We start from the raw sequence: 19589 nt of genomic DNA on the forward strand, positions 1-19589 counted from the left end.
GTTTAATTGACTTATTACCTAAAGTTTTGAGGGTGTATTTGACCATTTTCCCTATTTTATTTGACAAATTATGCTTATTAATGTTTTGTTACACAAATATACACTTACACTGTTATAATTGTGTTATTATTTAAGAGTTTATTATCGAAATGGTCCCTCGACTATTACGAAATTACCAATTTGGTTCTCAACAATTTTTCGTGTCCAATTAAGTCCCTCGACTTTGAAAATTTTAACCAATTTGATCCTACGTTTATTTTGCCGTTAAATCGGAACCAAATTGGTAATTTTGCTATAGTCAAGGGACCATATTGGTAATTAAATTTTCACTGAAATGGTCTATTGGTTATAGCAAAATTACAGGTTTGGTCCATTGACTATAGCAAAATTACCAATTTGGTCCTCACTTTAACGGATGTTTAACGGCAAAAATAACGGAGGACTAAATTGGTTAAAATATTCAAAGTCGAGGGACTTAATTGGGCACAAAAAATTATCGAGAACCAAATTGGTAATTTCGCAATAGTCGAGGGACCATTTCGGTAATAAACTCTATTATTTAATGACCCCACCACTATTACCATACACATACGTGATACGACTATCATAATTATTTTTATTCTTTAATTATCATATAACAAGTAATTTACATGTAGATTATTATTTAATCAATAACCGTATGTGTATATAATACATATACTATTTGTGTATATATACTAATATATGTGGGTGTTAGCGTAGTATTATATATATTTATATAATTTTTATTTTTGTTGTAAAAAATTTATAAAAGTTGTGTACACTATTATTAAACAAAAAATACAATTTTTTAAATATTTTTTTTAGTACTACACAATTTTTTAAAATGTTATTCAAATATAATAATTAAAATTTATCATTTGAAGAAATTGTGATATATAATTTAAATGAAACTTTTAATCATTTTTATTTAACAATATTTTAATATTAAGTATAAATTATTAAATTTTGACACATAAGGGTACAAAATGCTAGTTTCCTAAATAATAAATATTGGTCAAAACTTTGTTCACGCCTCAATGACGTTACACAGAGGACCTCGTGAAAGATCACCCTTTCAAAACGAAATATTTAGAAAACATTCCGTTTGCAAAAAAAAAAAAACAAAAAAGAAAGAAGAAGAAAACATTCCTAGTATTTATTGTTGATAAAATAACCAGACTGTTACGGAGTGGAAAATGAAGGCCAAAAGAGCTTCTTTCTGATTGTCTGAAAACGAGGAAACGACATCGTATTTAGCTGGCATCAGACTACTTACCTTTTGGCGCTTTGACCTTAACACTGTCCCGAGCTGCAGATAGACGCGCCTCTTGTCTCTCTCTCTCCCTCACTCTCTCGTCGTCGATTCTCACCTTCGTTGATTTCTTATCTCTATCGCTTCTCCGTTTTGTTCCGGCGGTTTTCAGGTTTCGCCGACGATGGAGAGATACAGGGGAGAGAGTTACGGCGACCACATGGAATCGCAACACCACTATAGACCTTCCAGGGGTGGGCCCCACTCCTCGATGCGTTCTTCCTCCGACGCCCCCGTGAGCCACCACCAGCACCGTAGCCCTAGCAATTACCGCGGTTCTGGCCGCGGAGGAGAACGCCGAGCATTTGATAGCCCGCCTCGTTTCCCTCCCGCCACTGGTGGAGCTGGGGTGGGAGGTTTCCGACCAGCGGGCGGCGGAGGTGACGGCGGCGGTGGCGGAGGATATAATTCTGGTTACCAGATGCCACCTGTGTCGGGGCAAAAACGAGCTTATCCCTTTTCCGGTAGAGGAGGAAGCTCTCCAGGTATTTCCGGTGACGTTTTATTTTGAAAAATATTGTAATTTGTAGCTCTATATTAGTTCAAATTGATGTTTATATGTTTGTTGATATGCTTATTGAAGCGAATTATATGAACTATTCAATCTCAAACTCAGTAATTTAGCTTTATGAAATTGAGCTTTCTGCAATTTGAACTCTAACTATGCCTTACCAACCTGGTTGCATTTGAAGGTTTAAGTTTATGAAAAGCACCATCTAAGTTTATTTGACATATTTTATGTATTTACATATGTACAATTCCTATTGTGGAAAACTGTTTTCTGAAATAGTAACATATGCTTTATTGTTGGTATTAAGTGAATGCTCAATTGTTCCCTTCTCAATATTCTTTCACTTTGTGATTCTGCATTATTTATTTCATGTACATGCACTTATGAAAAATTGTTTCCAGAACACTTCGATGGAGGCAGTTTTGCTAAACTGTTTGTTGGATCTGTCCCAAGAACAGTAACAGAAGAAGATGTAAGTCTTCCCTTCTCTGTATTTGAAACACCATATTATTATTATTATTATTACTTTTTTTTTTTTTTTTTGGATCATGATATTGCAAAACAGGTATGTGGAAACAAAATAATTCATCGATATCAATGCATTAAAATGCAGTTTACGTATTAGGTTCAGATTTAAGTTTTAATTTGAAGTATACAAGCTGCTATTAGGTCCTACTAGGCATATACTACCAGTGCTATGTTGGTAATTTTCAGTTTGGCAGAAAATTCTCAATAGTTTATATTGGACAGAATTCTAATCTCCTGAACTTTTGAACACAATTTGTAGTTCAACTTTGTTCAGGAAAGAATGTTATTTGTGTATTTATAAACTCATTGGATTTTTCCAAAAGTACTTGTAAAACATTAAGTGAATAGCTCCAACTTTAGAAACATTGAATAACATATTCTTTTGTAAGAGAAGGTTGACTTTAAAGTTCAATGTAAATAGGATAGTAGTTAACTTAATCATAAACCTCTTAGGAAAAGAAGCTTGTGCTTGGTTTGGTGAATTGGTGGTGGAATGATTTTCGTTGTAGGTCTTGAGTTGAAAATAGACTTCTAGTGGGATTGTAGTGATGTCTCTGAAAGAAAAAAGTAAACCCTTGAATCAGAGTACTTATTGAATACACCAAAAAGAAGTGAGAAAGAACCCATAGGACTATATTTGTTTATAAAAAAAGCAGCTCTTTTGGCTATTTATGAATAGAGAATTAGAGATAACCATTAAATAAACATGTCTATAATGGGTATACATCTAACATCCTCCTCCTTTTCAGGTGTGTTTTTGGTTTCATTATGTTACTAAACCATCTAAGATCATATTGCTCTCCAGCTCTCTATATTTGGTTCAACTGTACTGTTTCCATTTGACTGAATGTGAATTTATTTTATATTTTAGTATTGTTGATTTGCTTCTTTTTCTCATATAGTTATAGTGACAACAGTTTAATTAGACCATTAGGCCAGCTTCTAGGAATTTCATTGGGCTGATTTGTCTAATACTAGTAATCTCTTCACTTGGACAAAAGTTAGTATAAATTCAGACGAAATTTTTAATTTGATGTGGAGACCCAATAGATACCTTATGTCATGTTATTTTTGAACCCTCAAAGCAAGACACCCTCATACCAAATTGTGCTTCTGTCTCTTCATTAGGGTTACTGCTAAGTTTAAATTCAGTTGAGACCTTTTTTTTTAAATTTTTGGTTGTTTTCAGATCCGGCCTTTATTTGAAGAACATGGACGTGTGCTTGAGGTTGCTTTGATTAAAGATAAGCGAACGGGACAGCCACAAGGTATGTGCAGTACAGTATTTTATTAAATTCATTGAGATCTATGTAAATATCTTTTCAGGTCCTTTGAGTGGCTGAGAGGAGCAACTGTAAGCTTTTGTTTCGTGTTGGTTAATTTCCCCAATTGGTTGCTCGTCAAGTCAATCAAGAAGGCGAGAAGTATAAACATAAAATCTACCTTTACTTGGACAGTAGAAAACTGTAAATCAGTGATCATGTGTGTGATGTACTACAATATCCAGTTGGGGTAAATGCAATGTATTAGGGATTTCTATAACCGCTTTTCTCTTTATGTGTTAAATTGGAACTGTTGTACGATCCTTGATATGATTGATGTTTGGTATATTGCTAATCGATGTCTTTAGTAACCTTTTAGCTCCAGATGTTCAGTGTGGCTTCTCCATTTCTTATTTGTTTGGAAGTTGCTCATTTTGTTGCCTGTATTATTCAACTATTTTCTTTCTCCAGACATTCGTCACAAGTAAACTTCTTTTATTGCTTCAGTTTCAATGTGTTTTACAGGTATGCATGGTTGCTGTAAATTAGGATGTGTATTACCAATTGGTCATTTAAATTTGTTCTCTGTGATGTGGAAGCTATGTGATGGAATTGGGAAAAATATTCTGCTGATTGATTACATCATGGCCTTGTTTGTTGTTTTCTTTTAGTGGTTGAGTTAATTATCAATCTCTCCTTTGAGTACAATGTGTTAGTGCGAGAGTCTGAGTGGATTTTCTGATTCCATTGCAGTGAAGTGTAAAATTCCTGTGCATATATGGAATTCCTAGATATGATTGGAGTTGAAGTGTTGTACTAATTTTTGTTGTATGAAACACAAAGATACATTAGTCATAGTCTGTTTCCATTCTCCTAGTTTATTAATAGTGCCTAAACTCCTTGGACGCTTACTCTATCCATCTTTCAATTATCTAAATTCTGAATGATTGTTTACTTTTGTGGTCCTAGTGGATGGCTATTTACTGCTTATGGTTAGTTACCATGTTTGCTGCTTTTAAATTTTCATGCCATGTGCCCCAATGCTTTCAAATAGTTGGTGGATGTTTTTGGGCACAGGTGCCAATGATGCTTTGGTAGAGTTGCCAGTGTTGTTGGCATGTCCAACATGGCAACATCTGATTTTGGGTTTATGAGATGGTAAGGCTGTATACAGGGATGCATCATTATAAAATTTTTAGCAAGGATATGATGGTTGTTACTAAGTCTGTTATTCTACATGGAAATCCATTGATGGTGGCATGGGGACTAGTGCTAAGTTGCGATGCCTCTCTAGTTTGAGCCTGATTTCCAATGGGCCTTAATATTTGTTTGATGGAATCATAACTGAAAATTGGTTGTTCTGTTGAATTTGAGCCATCAGGTGTTGTTTATATTTGATTGATGGATTATGGTATATTCTTCTCTGTGGTTGATGCCTAGAATCCTCCATGATTTGATGCAATTTCTAGTGGAGTGCTTTTTCATAGTTAATGAATTGTGGTGTTGTTACACAAGGTGTGCCTATTTATGTATAGACTTTGACCTTTGGGTCACCTAGTTTGAGGTTTTCTTAGTGTTTAGACCTTTGCTTTATATTGATGGGATGCCCAATGCTTTAGATTTCGGAAGATGTCTTATTCTGCTTTCCCAATGAAGTTTGCCACTTGTTTAAGGTTTGCTCCATTTGCTTTTGACAAATGGAATGTTTTCATTTTGGGTATGATGGATATGTCTGGTGCAGTTGCTAAAATTGTGATCTTTATGATTGAATTCAATTTCTAGTATGCAATTTTTTCTTTAGTATTTTGAAAAGTTGATGTCTCTGTCATGTATGAGATACCAAATTAGTCCATTTTGCCATTTGCATGTGGCTGTTAGTGTATGTTTTTGCTTTTATGTTGGTGACAATACAATGTACTCGGGCTTTGATTGGTAGCTTGGTATGCGCTATATGAGTGTGTTCCTATTCTAGAAGACTGATTGATATTTGCCGTGTAGTAGCCATTGTCTGGAGGAAATGCCTCTGCTTCAAATTAAGTAGAGCACAAGGATATGCATAGCTTGAGACCCCTTGAGTAGATTGAAGTGGACATCTTTAATGTATTTGAATATTTCTGGTAAATTGTACAGCGCAAAGTTCTATTGGATTGGTTAAATATGATGTGAAAATGATACCATTTTCAATGAAACTGTCCACAATTTGAGACAGCTGTAGATGATGGAAAGCATTATTTTATCAAAAAGGAGCAAGTCCAAATTTGTCTTTACAGCCATATCACTTTTGCTTGGTTACTACTAAGATGATGTGCTATCTCTTTTCCATGAAATGTCTCTTGTGGTATCTTTGTGTATGACTAGAAGCTGTTTTTTAGTTACGGGGCTGTCCCTTACAGTCTCTTCCTGTCTGGAGTGATTTCAATTTTTGCTATCAGCTTCTTGTCCGCAATGTAGTTATTATTATTATTATTATTATTATTATTATTGTTTTTCAATTTTCTATTGGTTTCACTGATAGTGAGGATCTTTGGTGATTCCTTCAAGTCAATGCTGATGGATTTTGTGATTTTCTGCCTGGTGAATGAACAGCCTTCGTTCAGTTCTACACATCAGGCTCATGCATTTCGAATTGCTTGATTTGTATATTTTTTATCTCTCTAAGATTTTGTCTGTTTTGATGGCTCTTCATTGCTGAAGGCTGTGATGATAAGCTAGCAAGTAGCAACTTGATTTAGCTGGGCTGCCCATTGTTTTCTTCTATCGTTTGGATTTTAAGCATTACAATTTACAATCATGAATCACATCATTTCAACTAATGCTCAATTATGTGCACGGTGCACCCTTGACTTTAAATCTACGCGATGCCCTTAGATTTGAGATTCTCAAGGTTTTCCCCATCATAGTTAATAAGCTCTATGTAGAGGCTTTTTTTCCCTTGCTTGTTTTGCAATGCCAAGTATATTTATCTTGAATTTTGTTCATGAATGTTGATGAACATAAGAGACATCTAGTTTCTGAGGTAGTGAATGTTCTCTGCAAATCATGAATTGCACTTTGGTGAATCAAGGTCATGTTATTATTTTCGGAGTATTAATTTTTTTGGGGCAGTTTGTGGTGGTGATTAGTAAATGTTGTGTGCTATATGTGAGCCCACAGTGGCTTCTCAATGTCTGTGGTAACAGTGCGCTATTCTTTCTTTTACAATCTTGGTATTTTTTTTTTTTTTTTTCTACATTTGAGTATATTATGTGGATGCTGTTGAACATCATTTAGTTTCTCAATCCAATGCATTTTTTCCAGTACATATAGCAGTGGTAAACTTCAATACAAGCGTGAACAGGCTTTTCATGCGGTATTAGATTGATGTTTGAGTTGAACATTTTAGATTCACAGGGACCTGAAGTTTGGATTAGTACAAATAATAAATGAATATGCAGTTACTAATAAAAATTGGCAATCTACTTTTGTTGTCTGCTGCCCAATAATTACCTGAAGCCACTTAGTTGTCTATTTCAACCAAATAATGAATTTTCAAGTATTTCTCAAGCATGAAGCATCTGTATGGTGCTGGCTTGTAAAGTTTTAGTGAAGATAATTGTTATGTGATGATATGAGAGCACGATTTTTTTACTTCTGCAGGATGTTGCTTTATTAAATATGCTGCTCCTGAAGATGCTGATAGAGCCATTAGAGCTTTGCATAACAATTTTACTTTACAAGGGGGAACAGGTCCTATTCAAGTCAGATATGCTGATGGTGAACGAGAACGACTTGGTAATGTAAAACTGATTGCAGTATATTTTCTTTTGAACATTTCAACATTTAAAACTCCACTATATTCGTTTCAATGATTGCCAACTGCCAAGTGCCTTATTCCCTTTGCTTTTGGGACTTTCTTCATTCTGCACTGACAAGTTGGTACTAACTTTTATATGCAAATTCTTTTACCCTTCATATGTTCTCTACAGGTACAGTTGAGTATAAGTTGTTTGTTGGGTCACTGAACAAACAAGCTTCAGTGAAGGAAGTTGAAGAGGTATGTTTGGTGCATAAAATGAAACTTTTTCATGATTGCAATTGTTTCATTTTGGTGTTTTCCTTTAGCTTAAGCTGAGTATCAAAGGCAATCAGAAAATTTATGCCTTCAGACTTGATCCATCTTACCTTGTATCTCCAAAAGCCCCTGAAGGACAAACCGACAAAGATCATAAAAACTTAAAAAGGGACTTAAAAATGTTTATATAAAATGTTTGTAGTAATGAATTCTAAGACATGTGACCAAGTGCATGGGAATTTGAATCTCTAGAAGATATTAAGTTTTTCTCACAAATTATGACCTTTTAGTCAAAGAAGAAGAAGAAGAAAGAAGAATTTCTGTGGTTTACTTTTTTACACATTAATTTATCAGTTTATTGTATCATTTGACTGCTTAACTAACTATTATTGGTATTTCCTTTCTCCAGATTTTTTCTCCTTATGGCCGTGTTGAAGATGTCTATCTCATGCGTGATGAGATGAAGCAGAGTCGTGGTTTGTCATTGCATTTTTCTCTGATCCTATTTTATACTCTGTACCCTGCACACTTGATTGCATGATATTAAAAGAAACACTCCTCGTTTGGTGATGATGCCTCATATTGATCTTTGTTTGCATGCATCAAAAGATTTGAGCTGTGATTCATAAGTCTATAGTGCAAGTGCATTACTTGTATGTTGAACATCATTCTATTTCTAAGTAGTTGAGCAGTCATTCCTGTTTTTAGTATCTTATAAATTTCTCCATTTTATTAGCCTTATAATGTTGTTGAAAACAATAGTTTTTGAATGAAAGAAAGTGGGATTGATTACAGGGTGTGTGAACATGTGATGTTAAAAATCCATCTTTATTATTTATTTTGGTCTTTGCATCTTTGTTTATTTGTTTTAGTTATTGTTTACCATAGTTATCACGGCGTCGCCTAGTCGTCGACTAGGCGACGCCTTGGCGTCCTGTCGGTGGAGACAGGACGCCTGGAGGCTTCGCCTCGCCTGAAAACGGTGAGGCAAGCTCCGGCGTCTTTGACCTAATAAGAATAGAGAAGAAGAAAGCATTTCAGATCTAGTGCGTCGACTAATGTCTCCCACAGCCGTCGCCGTCGCACTCCCATCGCCGCCGCCGTCGCACTCCCACCGGCGTCGCCGTCGCACTCCCACCGGCGTCGCCCATCGCCATCGCTGTCGCCCTCCCACCGCCTGAGTCGTCCTTCTTTCTTATTCTTTCCTCTTCTTCTTTCTTCTCCATTTCTTTGGTTTTATGCAGCTGCGACTGTTTTTCTTCGCCCACTTCTTTGGTCAATAATATCAGTGGGCAGTGGGCAGTGGGCAGTGGGCAGTAGGCTGGGCAGTGAGCAGTAGGCTAGACAGTAGGCAGTAGGCAGTAGGCAGATGCAGTACAATTTATATGTTTAATTATTTATATATATATATTATAGTATTTTTTAACTTGTCGCCTAGGCAACGCCTAGGCGGGCGCCTAGTCGCCTAGGCGACATGGCGGTCGGGGGGCGCCGCGACTTAACAGGGCGCCGTGATAACTATGTTGTTTACTTGTCTGTGCAATAGTTATATTACCTTTTCCTAACTCTTTGTTTTTGAAATGCTTTGAAGGATGTGGATTTGTCAAATATTCAAATAGAGAGATGGCATTGGCAGCAATTAATGCTCTTAGTGGAAAGTTTACAATGAGAGTAAGTTCACTGAGTTTTCATCAGTTGTCAGTGTGCTATACTGCTATTGTTTGAGCCTTGATCCTTTTTCGATTAGTATTTGCACCTGAATCAATTAATAATCTCCTTTTGAATACCAGGGATGTGATCAGCCATTGACTGTTCGATTTGCTGACCCTAAGAGGCCTAGAGCTGGAGAGTCAAGGTTGAAGTTTCTATTTTAGCCATTGTTTTCATTTCAGAAGTAATGATAGGACTCCTGTCTTCTTGAAACCAGTGGTTTTTCTATAACTGCATATGCTGTTTATGGCATATTAATTTGAACATCCACACACTTGTATAAAAGGAAAATACTGTAAATAAAAGTTGAGCATTCACACGTAAGCACTTCCACTGAAATTAAGTAGTTTTATGATGCTTTTGAGAGTTGTTATTCTATTTTCTAGTACCAATTATAAATTGTTTTCTTTAATACTTGCTCCTTTCTTTACCTTCCCGTGTGTCTATTGTTTACTTCATATGGTTTCCTTTTGTTTTCAGAGGTCCATCATTTGGGGGGCCTGGCTCTGGGCCTCACTTTCAAGCACCTGGAATTAGGTATGATCCTATCAATATTTCTATTTGCATTCCATTTTATGTTATTCGTGTTAATCTTTTGCTTAATGCCTTCACATAGACCACCTCCAACTCTTAGCGAGCCTGTGCACGATCAGATTGCTCCTAATGCATGGCGTCCTATGGCTGCTCCAAATCCTGGACCAATATCTAATGCTAGCATCCATGGTTTTGGAAATCAGTTTCCTCTTAGATCAAATGATGTGCAAGTGTCATCTGCACTGGTAAGGAAAAATATTCCACTAAAATTTACAAACTTTTTGAAGGGTTTTTGTTCATTTACTTTTTTCCATAGTAACTTATACCCCACCCCCCTTTGGGGGGGGGGTTGGGGGTTGGGTGGGCATGCAAATTAACATTGTTACATGTTTATAATGTTGTCTTCATGTTACTTGCAATAAATTTTAGGGGGGCAGTAGTGACAATTCATTTCCAGTTTCTTCTACTTCACAACAGGTATAATGCAATTGATACTTAATTTGATAAACATGTTACATTGAAGTATTGTCCCATCAACAGTTATTAGCTTCATGTTGCTTTCGTAAAATTTTTAGGGTGGCCATGGTGGCAGTGGAGATGGTTCATATCTGGGACTTTCTGTTTCATCTTCTATGTCACAACAGGTGCAAAGCAATTGAAACTTCATTAGTTCTGCTTTCAATTTGTTGAACTTCTTCACCTAAATAGTGAATTTTATTTCAGAGTTTGAACCAGCCATTGGTGCAAAACCATTCAGTTGGCCCGCAAATTTCTCCGTTGCAGAAGCCACTTCCATCACCACAACACTTGCCTTCTTCCCTGCAACTACAGCAACCAGTGTCAACACCCTACTCTCAAACGCAAAATTCTCCTGCTTTGCTCCGGCAGCTTCATCAAGTTCAGATGCCCCAATCTGCTGGTCAAAGTCCAGTTAGTCAGGCAATGACATCTCAGCAGCCTGGTTTGCATGGGGAGTTTGCTATGACTCAACCCCAAGTGCAGCAGACTGTACCATCTGGCCTGGCAAACCAACAACTGCCTGCTCAACAGTCCCTTCAACATCTTCACCAATCGCCTTCTCAGTTAGCCCAGATGCTGTCACAACAGACACAAACTTTACAGGCAAGCTTTCAGTCATCACAGCAAGCCTTCTCTCAGCTTCAGCAACAACTGCAGATGATGCAGCCGTCAAATCAAAACTTAACAACCCAGCAGGGTTCACAGGCTGCTAAACAGGTACATCAATTTTCAAGTATTTCTTTCAAATCTTTTTGTGGGATTTCTTGTTAAACATTTTCTATAAGACTATCAAATGTCAGGGATTATTTAGATTTGCAAATTTTCTAACTGTCCTTACATCAAAGAGTTCTGGGTTCTCATATCTATGCTATTGTATTGAGCTCAGGGCTATTGTGTGAGTGGCACCTGTTTTTGCTTTTTGTTAACAAATAATTTTCCTCTCTCAAATTTCAAATATGATGCTTACTTCCTGATCATGAATGGACATTCGAATGCCATAAGCTGAGGATACATCTTTTTCCTGCAGTCTTCTTGGCCTGGGACTATGCAGCCTGCACCTGCAATTACTTCTTTTCAATCACCTCCTACATCTGCGGCACCTGCTGCTCCCGCAACTAGTCACACCGTTGCTACTTTAAAATGTGACTGGACAGAACACACTGCCCCTGACGGATACAAGTACTACCACAACAGTGTAACTGGTGAAAGCAAAGTAAATATCCGAGCATAAATAATCTGCTAGTTAAGATGCTTTACTCTTTTTAAGATCTGATTATAATTTGCTTTTACTTTTTGGTGTTTAGTGGGAAAAGCCAGATGAGTTGACTTTGTATGAACAACAGCAGCAGCAGCAGAAGCAGACACATCAAACAAAACCTTCCATCCAACAGCCTCAGATGCAGTCTTATCCTCAGGTTATATCTCCACAGCAAGCACCTCAGATGCAAGGACAGTATCAGAATCCACTTCAGATCCAATTCCGCCCTCCACAACAGTTGCAACAAACATCTCAACATTCATCAGTTAGTTTCAGTCTCACTTGATATATATATATAGGTCACATATTTTATTCAATTCTTCATTATGTGTTGTTTTTCATTTGCCAGTATCAGGTTCCTGGAGCAACTGGTCAACGGAGTAATCAGGTATACAATGCTTATTGTTCTCGAACTTATTGAGTTTCGTCATTTTTTGCAACTTATCAGCATAGAGCTTTGTGAAAATGGACCGTACAATAAAATATCAGTGGTGTTTAGTTAGAATAACGTTTCATATTTTTTAGATGGCAAAACTGTAAGTGAAAATGAGCCTAAAGTGATTGAATACAACCATACATCAGAATATGACATTACAGCTTTAACTCACCATTTCTATTCCATGGCATTTGAGTGATTGCTTTCCTCTACTTACATGTTCATTCACTTACATGTTTAGATCTATATAGAAATTCAGATGATTTAATATGCATGTCCCAATGATATGCAATATATGTTCAAATGCTATTATATACATATATAATAGCTATTTCAAACTTTTAGTTTACATTTTAGTAACGAAATGTATATTCAGATTCTATGCAGGTACACTATGAATATACATATTCTATACCATAGATGTCCAAATGAATTTACATGCATGTTCAACAACTAGCATTGGTACAAAATGACTACATATTCAGGAAATGCATGCTCAATGTGCATATTACATAGCATATACATATACGCTAATGTGAATGTTGTACTTATTGTAAAATCATATTCACAGTATATAAATACCTATGCCATGAATGAAAAAACTTATGCACATCTTTCAGAGCATAAGTACAGCAAGTATACAAAGATTAATAAATTCAATTTCCTTTATCATTAATTTCAATTAGAAAGGAATTACAGTATGCCATTACAAATTTTGCCCACAAGAAATGGTGCTTCTAGCTAGGTGCATACAAGTATTTGCAGCTATAGAGAATCATGATGTGTGTGTTTTGGGGGGTTGTGATTTCTGAATGGTATCCTTTAACTTTGACCTTATCCACTTTGGAATTTGGGAATTGCAGGAACATTCTTATTCACAATTACCACATGTAGCTGGTTCAGTAAATGATCCATCGCGCTTCCAACAGGTTAATGTGTTCTACGTTCAATGTCTGTGTTGTTTTCAATTCAAGTACATATTTTAAGCATACTTTATGTCCTTGTTTGCAGGGCTTTCAAGCTGGTCAGGAATGGATGTGGAAGAACAAGCCTGCAGGTACGTATCTATAAATTGTCTGATCTAACTCACTTCAGAATCATGGGGGGCCTTCAGCGACTACAAAACTAGAATGACTAATCCTCTATTCTATTCTAATGATGACGGTGTTCTTCTTTAGGAACCTGAAATCCTATGCGACCAGTCGACAAAACCATGCCCATGCCATGACGGCTCGAACATAGCCTGCTGGAAGCAGAGACTCAAGCAGCTTCAAGACTGGGATAGTGCATGTAATATTAGAAATTTTGCTTCATGACAAAATCTTTAATGTACTGTGCCATAAATCTAATGTTCATCTGCTTCCTTGTATACCCATCAAGCAGTGTAGTTTCTGTTATACTATAGTGTTACACAATTTGCTAGTCTGTAATTCTGTATACTACCAAATTTAGTGGTCACATGACACATTAGCTGAATCAGCACATATTTAATTATACTGTTAATTAGGTCGTTGATCTATAATAGAGTGCACTTTTAATCCTTGAGTTATAGACTTATATAGGGTAATATTAGATTTAGTTTTGTCTTTTGTTTTGTTTTGTTTTTTGTTTTTTTGTTTTTTGTTTTTGTTTTTGTTTTTTTTTTTGTTTTTTTTTTGTTTTTGTTTTTGTTGTTGTTGTTGTTGTTGTTGTTGTTGTTGTTTGTATTATATGAGATTAGTACTTACATGATAATATAAAGGATTCACTTATAGGTAGATAGAAATAAAGGATGATAATAGAGTTGTGATTTTGATACTACATGAGAGCTTGATAGTGAGTCAGAGATTGAGTTGATTAACAACCCTACAGTTTCTACGAATCTCTCCACCTTCTCCATCATCACCTGGCGCCAAGCGTCCCATCTTCATCATTGACCTCTTAAAGCTCTCGAAGAACAGCGTCGGATCGTCGATGTATGACTCGACGATTCCACGTGTTTGATCATCGCCGGTGGCCAGAACCTGGTCCGAAGTGAGCAAACCTTTGCCGGCAAGAAGGTTGAGGTAGTACTGGTTGTCGAAATTTGCCGGGGTTGTGGCATCGAGGTCTGCCAGTGTGGCGTTAACGTCGGATACAGAACACAGCTGCTGGAGTGACTGCAGAAACTCGACATTGATGTCCGGTGTGTTGCCATTGCCGCCGTTAAGCCTGGAGTTGAACGTGAAACACCTCGCCTTACCTACTGTATGTGCGCCTGTTGTTCATATGCATCAAAATCAGTATTTTTTTTTTAATTGAAGGAAAAGTGGGTTTGGGGTAGAGATGAGTGTGGTGATGATTATTGATTATTGGAGGGAGGGGAAAGGGAGGGTTTACCGGAGAGAGTAACCATGTCTTGGAGGGTGAGACCAAGGTTTTGGAACTTGGATACTAAGGTTGGAACATCAGAATTGGGTCCAGGAATGTTGTTATTTGCTGCTGTTTTGCTAGCACTAATGCCGTCTTTCCTCCCCATTTCCACTTCCCATGTTGGACCACCTGACTGAACATTCAACAATGTTACCTCAACATTATTTGCACTCACATATCTCTCAATAACATTCTCTATAATTTTATGTGTCCTCGCCTTGAGACACGGTAAAGAACTAAAAGGTTATCTATAGCTTGACCGGCTCAAAACAAGAAGGCCAATAGGCCACTCCCATGGGAAGTAGAACTTGTAACCTTGTGGTTACCAAGTCAACAACCCAACTTTGGCATTAATGAAAAGAGGAGTACCAGAAGGACAGAATCTCTGGCAGCAATGGCGAGAATATCAGCGCAGGACACTGTCCCAGGGCACACAAATTCAATATCAGCTTTGATTGAGTCTATCACTTCAAAACCCCTCAATGAGTTCAAGTTGGGGCCTGCAGTTTTCTCTCCCACGAAATTCGGCGTGTCGTCCAGCAACACCGATGCGTCACATCCCTGCAATAGAAGCGTTAAATGAGAGCACATATAGTATAGCTCTACCAAGAACAGGTAGAAGAAAGCAAAGCTGAGATGACGACTTACATTGACAAAGCAGTCATGGAAATGGAGCCGAAGCAAGGAAGCAGCCATTCTTGGGTCCTCGGAAACCACCCTCTCGACCCAAGCGAAGACAATGGCTTCGGCCTCCGGGCAGCTGTCTTGGTACAAACCAAAGCTCAACATGAAGGTGGCAGTGGCACCATCAAAGCAAGTTTCATTTAGAGTGGTTGGGGTTGAAGTGACAACCCAAACCTTCATTATCATTAACCACAACAAGGGAAAGTACATTCCCATTTCTTTTTCTTCCAAGTTTTCCTCTTGGATAATAAGCTCAAGATATGTAAGCTTCCTGTGGTGAAATTACTACTTATATAAAAGCTATTCTGGGTACCAGAACCCAAGATTCAGTCAAGCTAAAAATCTGATGATTCAACCATGCAATCATAGCATGATGTATTATGAATGTTTCAAGCTATATCTCCAACCGATTACCTAATGCCATGTGCTTCAGCTTTTGCAGTTGTTGAATTTTTCTCAACTTGAAGAATATTCTGCAGAGAATGAGAAAAGTAGAACTACTGGTATTACTGTAGTCTGTAGGGGCTGAAATCGTGAAAAGTTTACTGTTTAATAGTGTTTACAGATGCAAAACAGAATCATGCACTCTACAGCATCTTCTATGTGTTTTCCCTTGAGATCATATATGGGAAGTACATGCTTAGCAAATCTAATGCAAATTTTCAGGAAAAAATATTTCGTCATTCATAGCTCAAAGCTTATTCATAAGAACACAAAGGGTTAAAACAAAAAAGAACGGGTTTAGTCTAGCGGTTCTTGACTTGCATCTGTATCAACAAAGTTGCGAGGGGAGTAGGTAGTCTCGTATGAATAATCGTCTTCTAGGGCCTCCATAGTTCGGCCAAACACAAAATGTTTGGTTCCCATAGTGGTGAAAGGCAGAAGACCAAAAGCCCTGGCAGTCTTGATCTCCCTGGCAATCTTCCTTTGAGCCTTGGCACTTATTTTAGTCTATATTAAGAAGGAAAGGGTCGTTAGATACAATGCTCAGTCTTCATAGTCCATTACCAATTTGATTAAAGTTAACGGATTGATTTGATTATTTACCTTGTTTCTCTTGATGATAATCCCAGCTTCTGTAATAAAATTAGCAAGGAACCTCACATTCTGAACACAAAGTAAAACAAAAAGGTTAATAGCCCATCCTATCACGGTGATACAATATCCAGATAAAAAGGCATATTTTATCGTAAGGCAATAAAACAGAGAAGATCACAGATGACATATCAGGAGACCGGAGCATAAGACAGCACAATAGCTTAAGGTGGTGATTATCTTTGCTAAAATCCTGCACCTATCATTGGGGAGTATCAAAAAATAGATTTTGCATGTGACAACTCAACATATGCTGCTTAGTTAGTGTACCACATTAAAGCAGTTCCAACAATTTAGTGTATACTTTTATATTGACTTGGCAAACTACTTGTTAGTTTAGCTTTTCATGATTTAAGGGTAAGAATCTGAAATTTCTATGCCATTCTCTACTACAACCTGTATAGTTTCAACTGCTGCAACGCAACCTTAAGTAGTAAATTAGTAATTTATAAAGGCTGCATCACATGAGGAGCAAATATGGCTTAGGCTATTGTTACAAAGCATAAATAGGGCACAAATGTATTGCAGGGATATAGGCAAAAGAACATAATAGAAATATTAAATAACATAGTTCTCAAAAAAAAAAAAAAGGAAATATTAAATAACATAGAACCAAGAATACACACCCTGAAATCAGCTTTCTGCAAGACTTCTTCTGTTGTTGTTTCAAATCCTGACCTTTTCGGTGGCTTCTGTACTCCTGGTTTTCTAAGATCAAGATCCTAAATTGAACGATGAAAATAACAATGGCATGAGAATGACTAACAAGAATTACTGTGCTAACTGCTAAGAGGGAATATTTGTATCATAAAGTGGATACCATTCAAATGAACATGACATAAATTACTGCAGACCAAATCATGGTATATTGTAAATCAATACTTCATGGGCAATACCTTGATATCGTAAGTATTCCCAGGCCAAAAAGTTACATCCTTTCTGAAAGAGTAATCTTCTTTATCAACTTCTTCAGGGTCATACTCAAAATATCTGGCTGCCTCCTTCAACTTATTATCCATCCCATCAGACAATGTGTTAAAACTCTCATCTAGACCATCTAAGAACGTAGAACTGTTTTCAGAATTGATGTTGGAGCCCTGCCAAAATCTATTATGATCTCTCTCAGCCTTATCAAGGTGTCGGTAAAAGGAGTTATTAGTTTGACTTTTCCCAGCATTATCACCAAAAATCCGTTGCTCAAAGTCATCAGTGGACTCAATTGAGCTTAGGTTAAGCTTGTTAACATCTGTACCAATAAACAAAATATATATATAGAATCCTGAATGTAGGAACATGAGATTAATGGAGATCTTAACAAGAAATACAGTACAAACCGTATCCTGGATTAGTAGAAAAGGTCCTGATCACTTGAGGACTGAGAAATTTACGAGAAAGGCCAGCATTAGCATAATGCAAGATACCTTGAATAAGTTTCATCCTGAAAACAACAAAGCACCACATATGTCATTTATATTAGCTATGTTGTACACTGGCCTAACAAGCCAACCAAGAGTCAAATTCAGATTTAGATTACAAAGGAATAATTACAAAACATATTTGTCCAGCCACAATGACTCAAAAGAATAATTAAGATCTGGAGGCACCCCAAATCAGATTCATGAAAAGAAAAATAAGTAATACAGTGCTTTGAAGCAGTCCTCTTTGCCCTCTAAGGGGTGCCAAGGAAAGTAGAATTGAACAACTAATGATTGGACGAAAATGGCATGGAGACTGACTGTGGAACCATGCAATTTGTAAGTTGTAACAAGTCACACACTCATACACATAATTCATGCAATAAGACCACTAGACCAGTGTAAACACAATGCTCTACACCAACATCATATACAAGTGGAACTAAACTTAGATTAAAAGAACATACAATATCATATTAAAAAAAAAAAAAAAAAAAAACAATTTTGGGATCATACTACAATACAACTTCCCTAGAATAAGAATTTTCCTTTCGGTTACAGGTTTCCAAGGACAGATGCAGTAAGATTTTTATCAGCACTGAGATGAGTAATTAGATAGTACTTTCAAATTCAAAGTTTTCAGCTTTCTATCCATTTCAAGTCAGATTTAACCTCAATTTGTTCTGTTTAGCATAAATACAAAAACCTATCAATCTATCTTACCTTACAATGACGATTGTTCTTCAACCATTTCGCATCTATTTGACATGATATGCCAACCCAAAATTCTAATCCCTCACTTAAAAGTGAACCCACTTTAAATTGATAAAGTAGAAGAATATGACCACAAAAATCCATTTAAAAAAAAAAGAAAAAGAGAAACAGCTGAGATTGTCTAAATCCGTAGCTGATTAAACTGAAAACGATAGACCTTTAGCAAGCACATGCGAAGAACCTTTGAGCAAACAAATACTGAAAAATACTACAAATTTATCAACAAAAGATGAAGCTAAAGTGCCAGAAAACATGAAATTATCAGTCTAGGGTTTTAGTTAATGAATTAAACAGAGAGATTGGAGAGAACTTACCTCTTCTAATTCGAGGAGCGAGGGAGGCGCGCAGAGCAGAAGAAGTTGAAACCCGGTTTCAAGTGCAGATGTTGTTTCGATTATGGGCCTGGGCTCAGTTTCTATAATTGAGCCTACATTTCTTTACAAAATGGGTTCGCTTTTGGGCCTTCAGTACCTTTATTACTACGTATTATTATTATTATTATTATTATTTTTAAATACATTAGGTATCTCATCTTAAGCTAGACTAATTCTAAACTCCATAGTCCTATTCCAAAAGTCACTAGAGGAGGTAAATGGTGATTCGCACCGTCAGTCCCTAGGTTCTTACACGGCTACACTTACTTGAACACTCTGCACACAATGAGTTTTCAGTATCCCTATTATTTTTATTGAGATATTCTATTTAAAAAAAAAATCATTTTAATTGTTCAAATCAAGCAGGTTGCAATGCAACTATAAAATCAGAAGATCGACTTTTATATGTGTGTGTCGTATTAAATAGTTCTGAACCAAGCATTTTCAAAGTAAAAGTCAAGCTCTGCGTTGTAACTCGAACTAAATTCAAGTTAGTTTTATAATGGCGAAGATATTAGTTTATCATATAGGTTATGAATAGTATTAACCAAGTTATGAATCGTTTTGTATCTCATAATACATGAATTGATTTCATAGCTATAATATTGTATATTATACGGAGTAACATTATAATATGTTTTTCTTTAAAACATTTGCTTTATCTTTTGTAATCATAAGTATTGGTTTGCGTTGACTTAGAATGTTGAGTTTAAC

General features: G+C 36.6%; 3 protein-coding genes across 3 annotated transcripts; 1 reads left to right on the top strand and 2 right to left on the bottom strand.

Annotated features, from left to right (window-relative positions):
• Positions 1-1310: 1310 nt before the first annotated feature.
• On the top strand, positions 1311-13687 carry LOC116002167 (flowering time control protein FCA). Its single transcript, XM_031242230.1, has 19 exons — positions 1311-1818; positions 2246-2316; positions 3562-3640; positions 7271-7405; positions 7600-7667; positions 8095-8161; positions 9277-9356; positions 9476-9540; positions 9876-9932; positions 10012-10174; positions 10359-10406; positions 10505-10573; positions 10653-11165; positions 11476-11661; positions 11753-11971; positions 12056-12094; positions 13006-13071; positions 13154-13199; positions 13321-13687. Exons 1-19 carry the CDS (start codon positions 1458-1460, stop codon positions 13326-13328), a joined length of 2340 nt encoding a protein of 779 aa, XP_031098090.1. The 5' UTR covers positions 1311-1457; the 3' UTR covers positions 13329-13687.
• A 191-nt stretch (positions 13688-13878) lies between these two features.
• Positions 13879-15620, bottom strand: LOC116002169 (peroxidase 40). The gene is made up of 4 exons (XM_031242232.1): positions 15182-15620; positions 14903-15094; positions 14501-14666; positions 13879-14378 (listed from the first exon to the last, which is right to left on the bottom strand). Exons 1-4 carry the CDS (start codon positions 15431-15433, stop codon positions 13963-13965), a joined length of 1026 nt encoding a protein of 341 aa, XP_031098092.1. The 5' UTR covers positions 15434-15620; the 3' UTR covers positions 13879-13962.
• Positions 15621-15736: 116 nt separating this feature from the next.
• Positions 15737-18918, bottom strand: LOC116002170. Its single transcript, XM_031242233.1, has 6 exons — positions 18816-18918; positions 17647-17750; positions 17209-17558; positions 16939-17034; positions 16265-16324; positions 15737-16168 (listed from the first exon to the last, which is right to left on the bottom strand). The coding sequence occupies exons 2-6, from the start codon at positions 17747-17749 to the stop codon at positions 15959-15961; spliced, it is 819 nt and encodes a 272-aa protein (XP_031098093.1). The 5' UTR covers position 17750; positions 18816-18918; the 3' UTR covers positions 15737-15958.
• Between the last annotated feature and the right edge of the window lie 671 nt (positions 18919-19589).

This window comes from Ipomoea triloba, chromosome 13, assembly GCF_003576645.1.
Source record: "Ipomoea triloba cultivar NCNSP0323 chromosome 13, ASM357664v1".
NCBI classification, from domain to species: domain Eukaryota; kingdom Viridiplantae; phylum Streptophyta; class Magnoliopsida; order Solanales; family Convolvulaceae; genus Ipomoea; species Ipomoea triloba.

What these genes read in the sequence shown, in the direction of transcription:
- LOC116002167 (XM_031242230.1), top strand. Translation starts at nt 1,458, where the DNA reads ATGGAGAGATACAGGGGAGAGAGTTACGGCGACCACATGGAATCGCAA. An exon ending in TGGTGAACGAGAACGACTTG is followed by an intron (nt 7,406 to 7,599) that starts GTAATGTAAAAC and finishes TGTTCTCTACAG; the next exon opens with GTACAGTTGAGTATAAGTTG. An exon ending in TTTCAAGCACCTGGAATTAG is followed by an intron (nt 9,933 to 10,011) that starts GTATGATCCTAT and finishes GCCTTCACATAG; the next exon opens with ACCACCTCCAACTCTTAGCG.
- LOC116002169 (XM_031242232.1), bottom strand. Translation starts at nt 15,433, where the DNA reads ATGGGAATGTACTTTCCCTTGTTGTGGTTAATGATAATGAAGGTTTGG. An exon ending in CCAGAGATTCTGTCCTTCTG is followed by an intron (nt 14,667 to 14,902) that starts GTACTCCTCTTT and finishes TTGAATGTTCAG; the next exon opens with TCAGGTGGTCCAACATGGGA. An exon ending in AGACATGGTTACTCTCTCCG is followed by an intron (nt 14,379 to 14,500) that starts GTAAACCCTCCC and finishes TATGAACAACAG; the next exon opens with GCGCACATACAGTAGGTAAG.
- LOC116002170 (XM_031242233.1), bottom strand. Translation starts at nt 17,749, where the DNA reads ATGAAACTTATTCAAGGTATCTTGCATTATGCTAATGCTGGCCTTTCT. An exon ending in TGCAGAAAGCTGATTTCAGG is followed by an intron (nt 16,325 to 16,938) that starts GTGTGTATTCTT and finishes CTTTGTGTTCAG; the next exon opens with AATGTGAGGTTCCTTGCTAA. An exon ending in TTATCATCAAGAGAAACAAG is followed by an intron (nt 16,169 to 16,264) that starts GTAAATAATCAA and finishes TTCTTAATATAG; the next exon opens with ACTAAAATAAGTGCCAAGGC.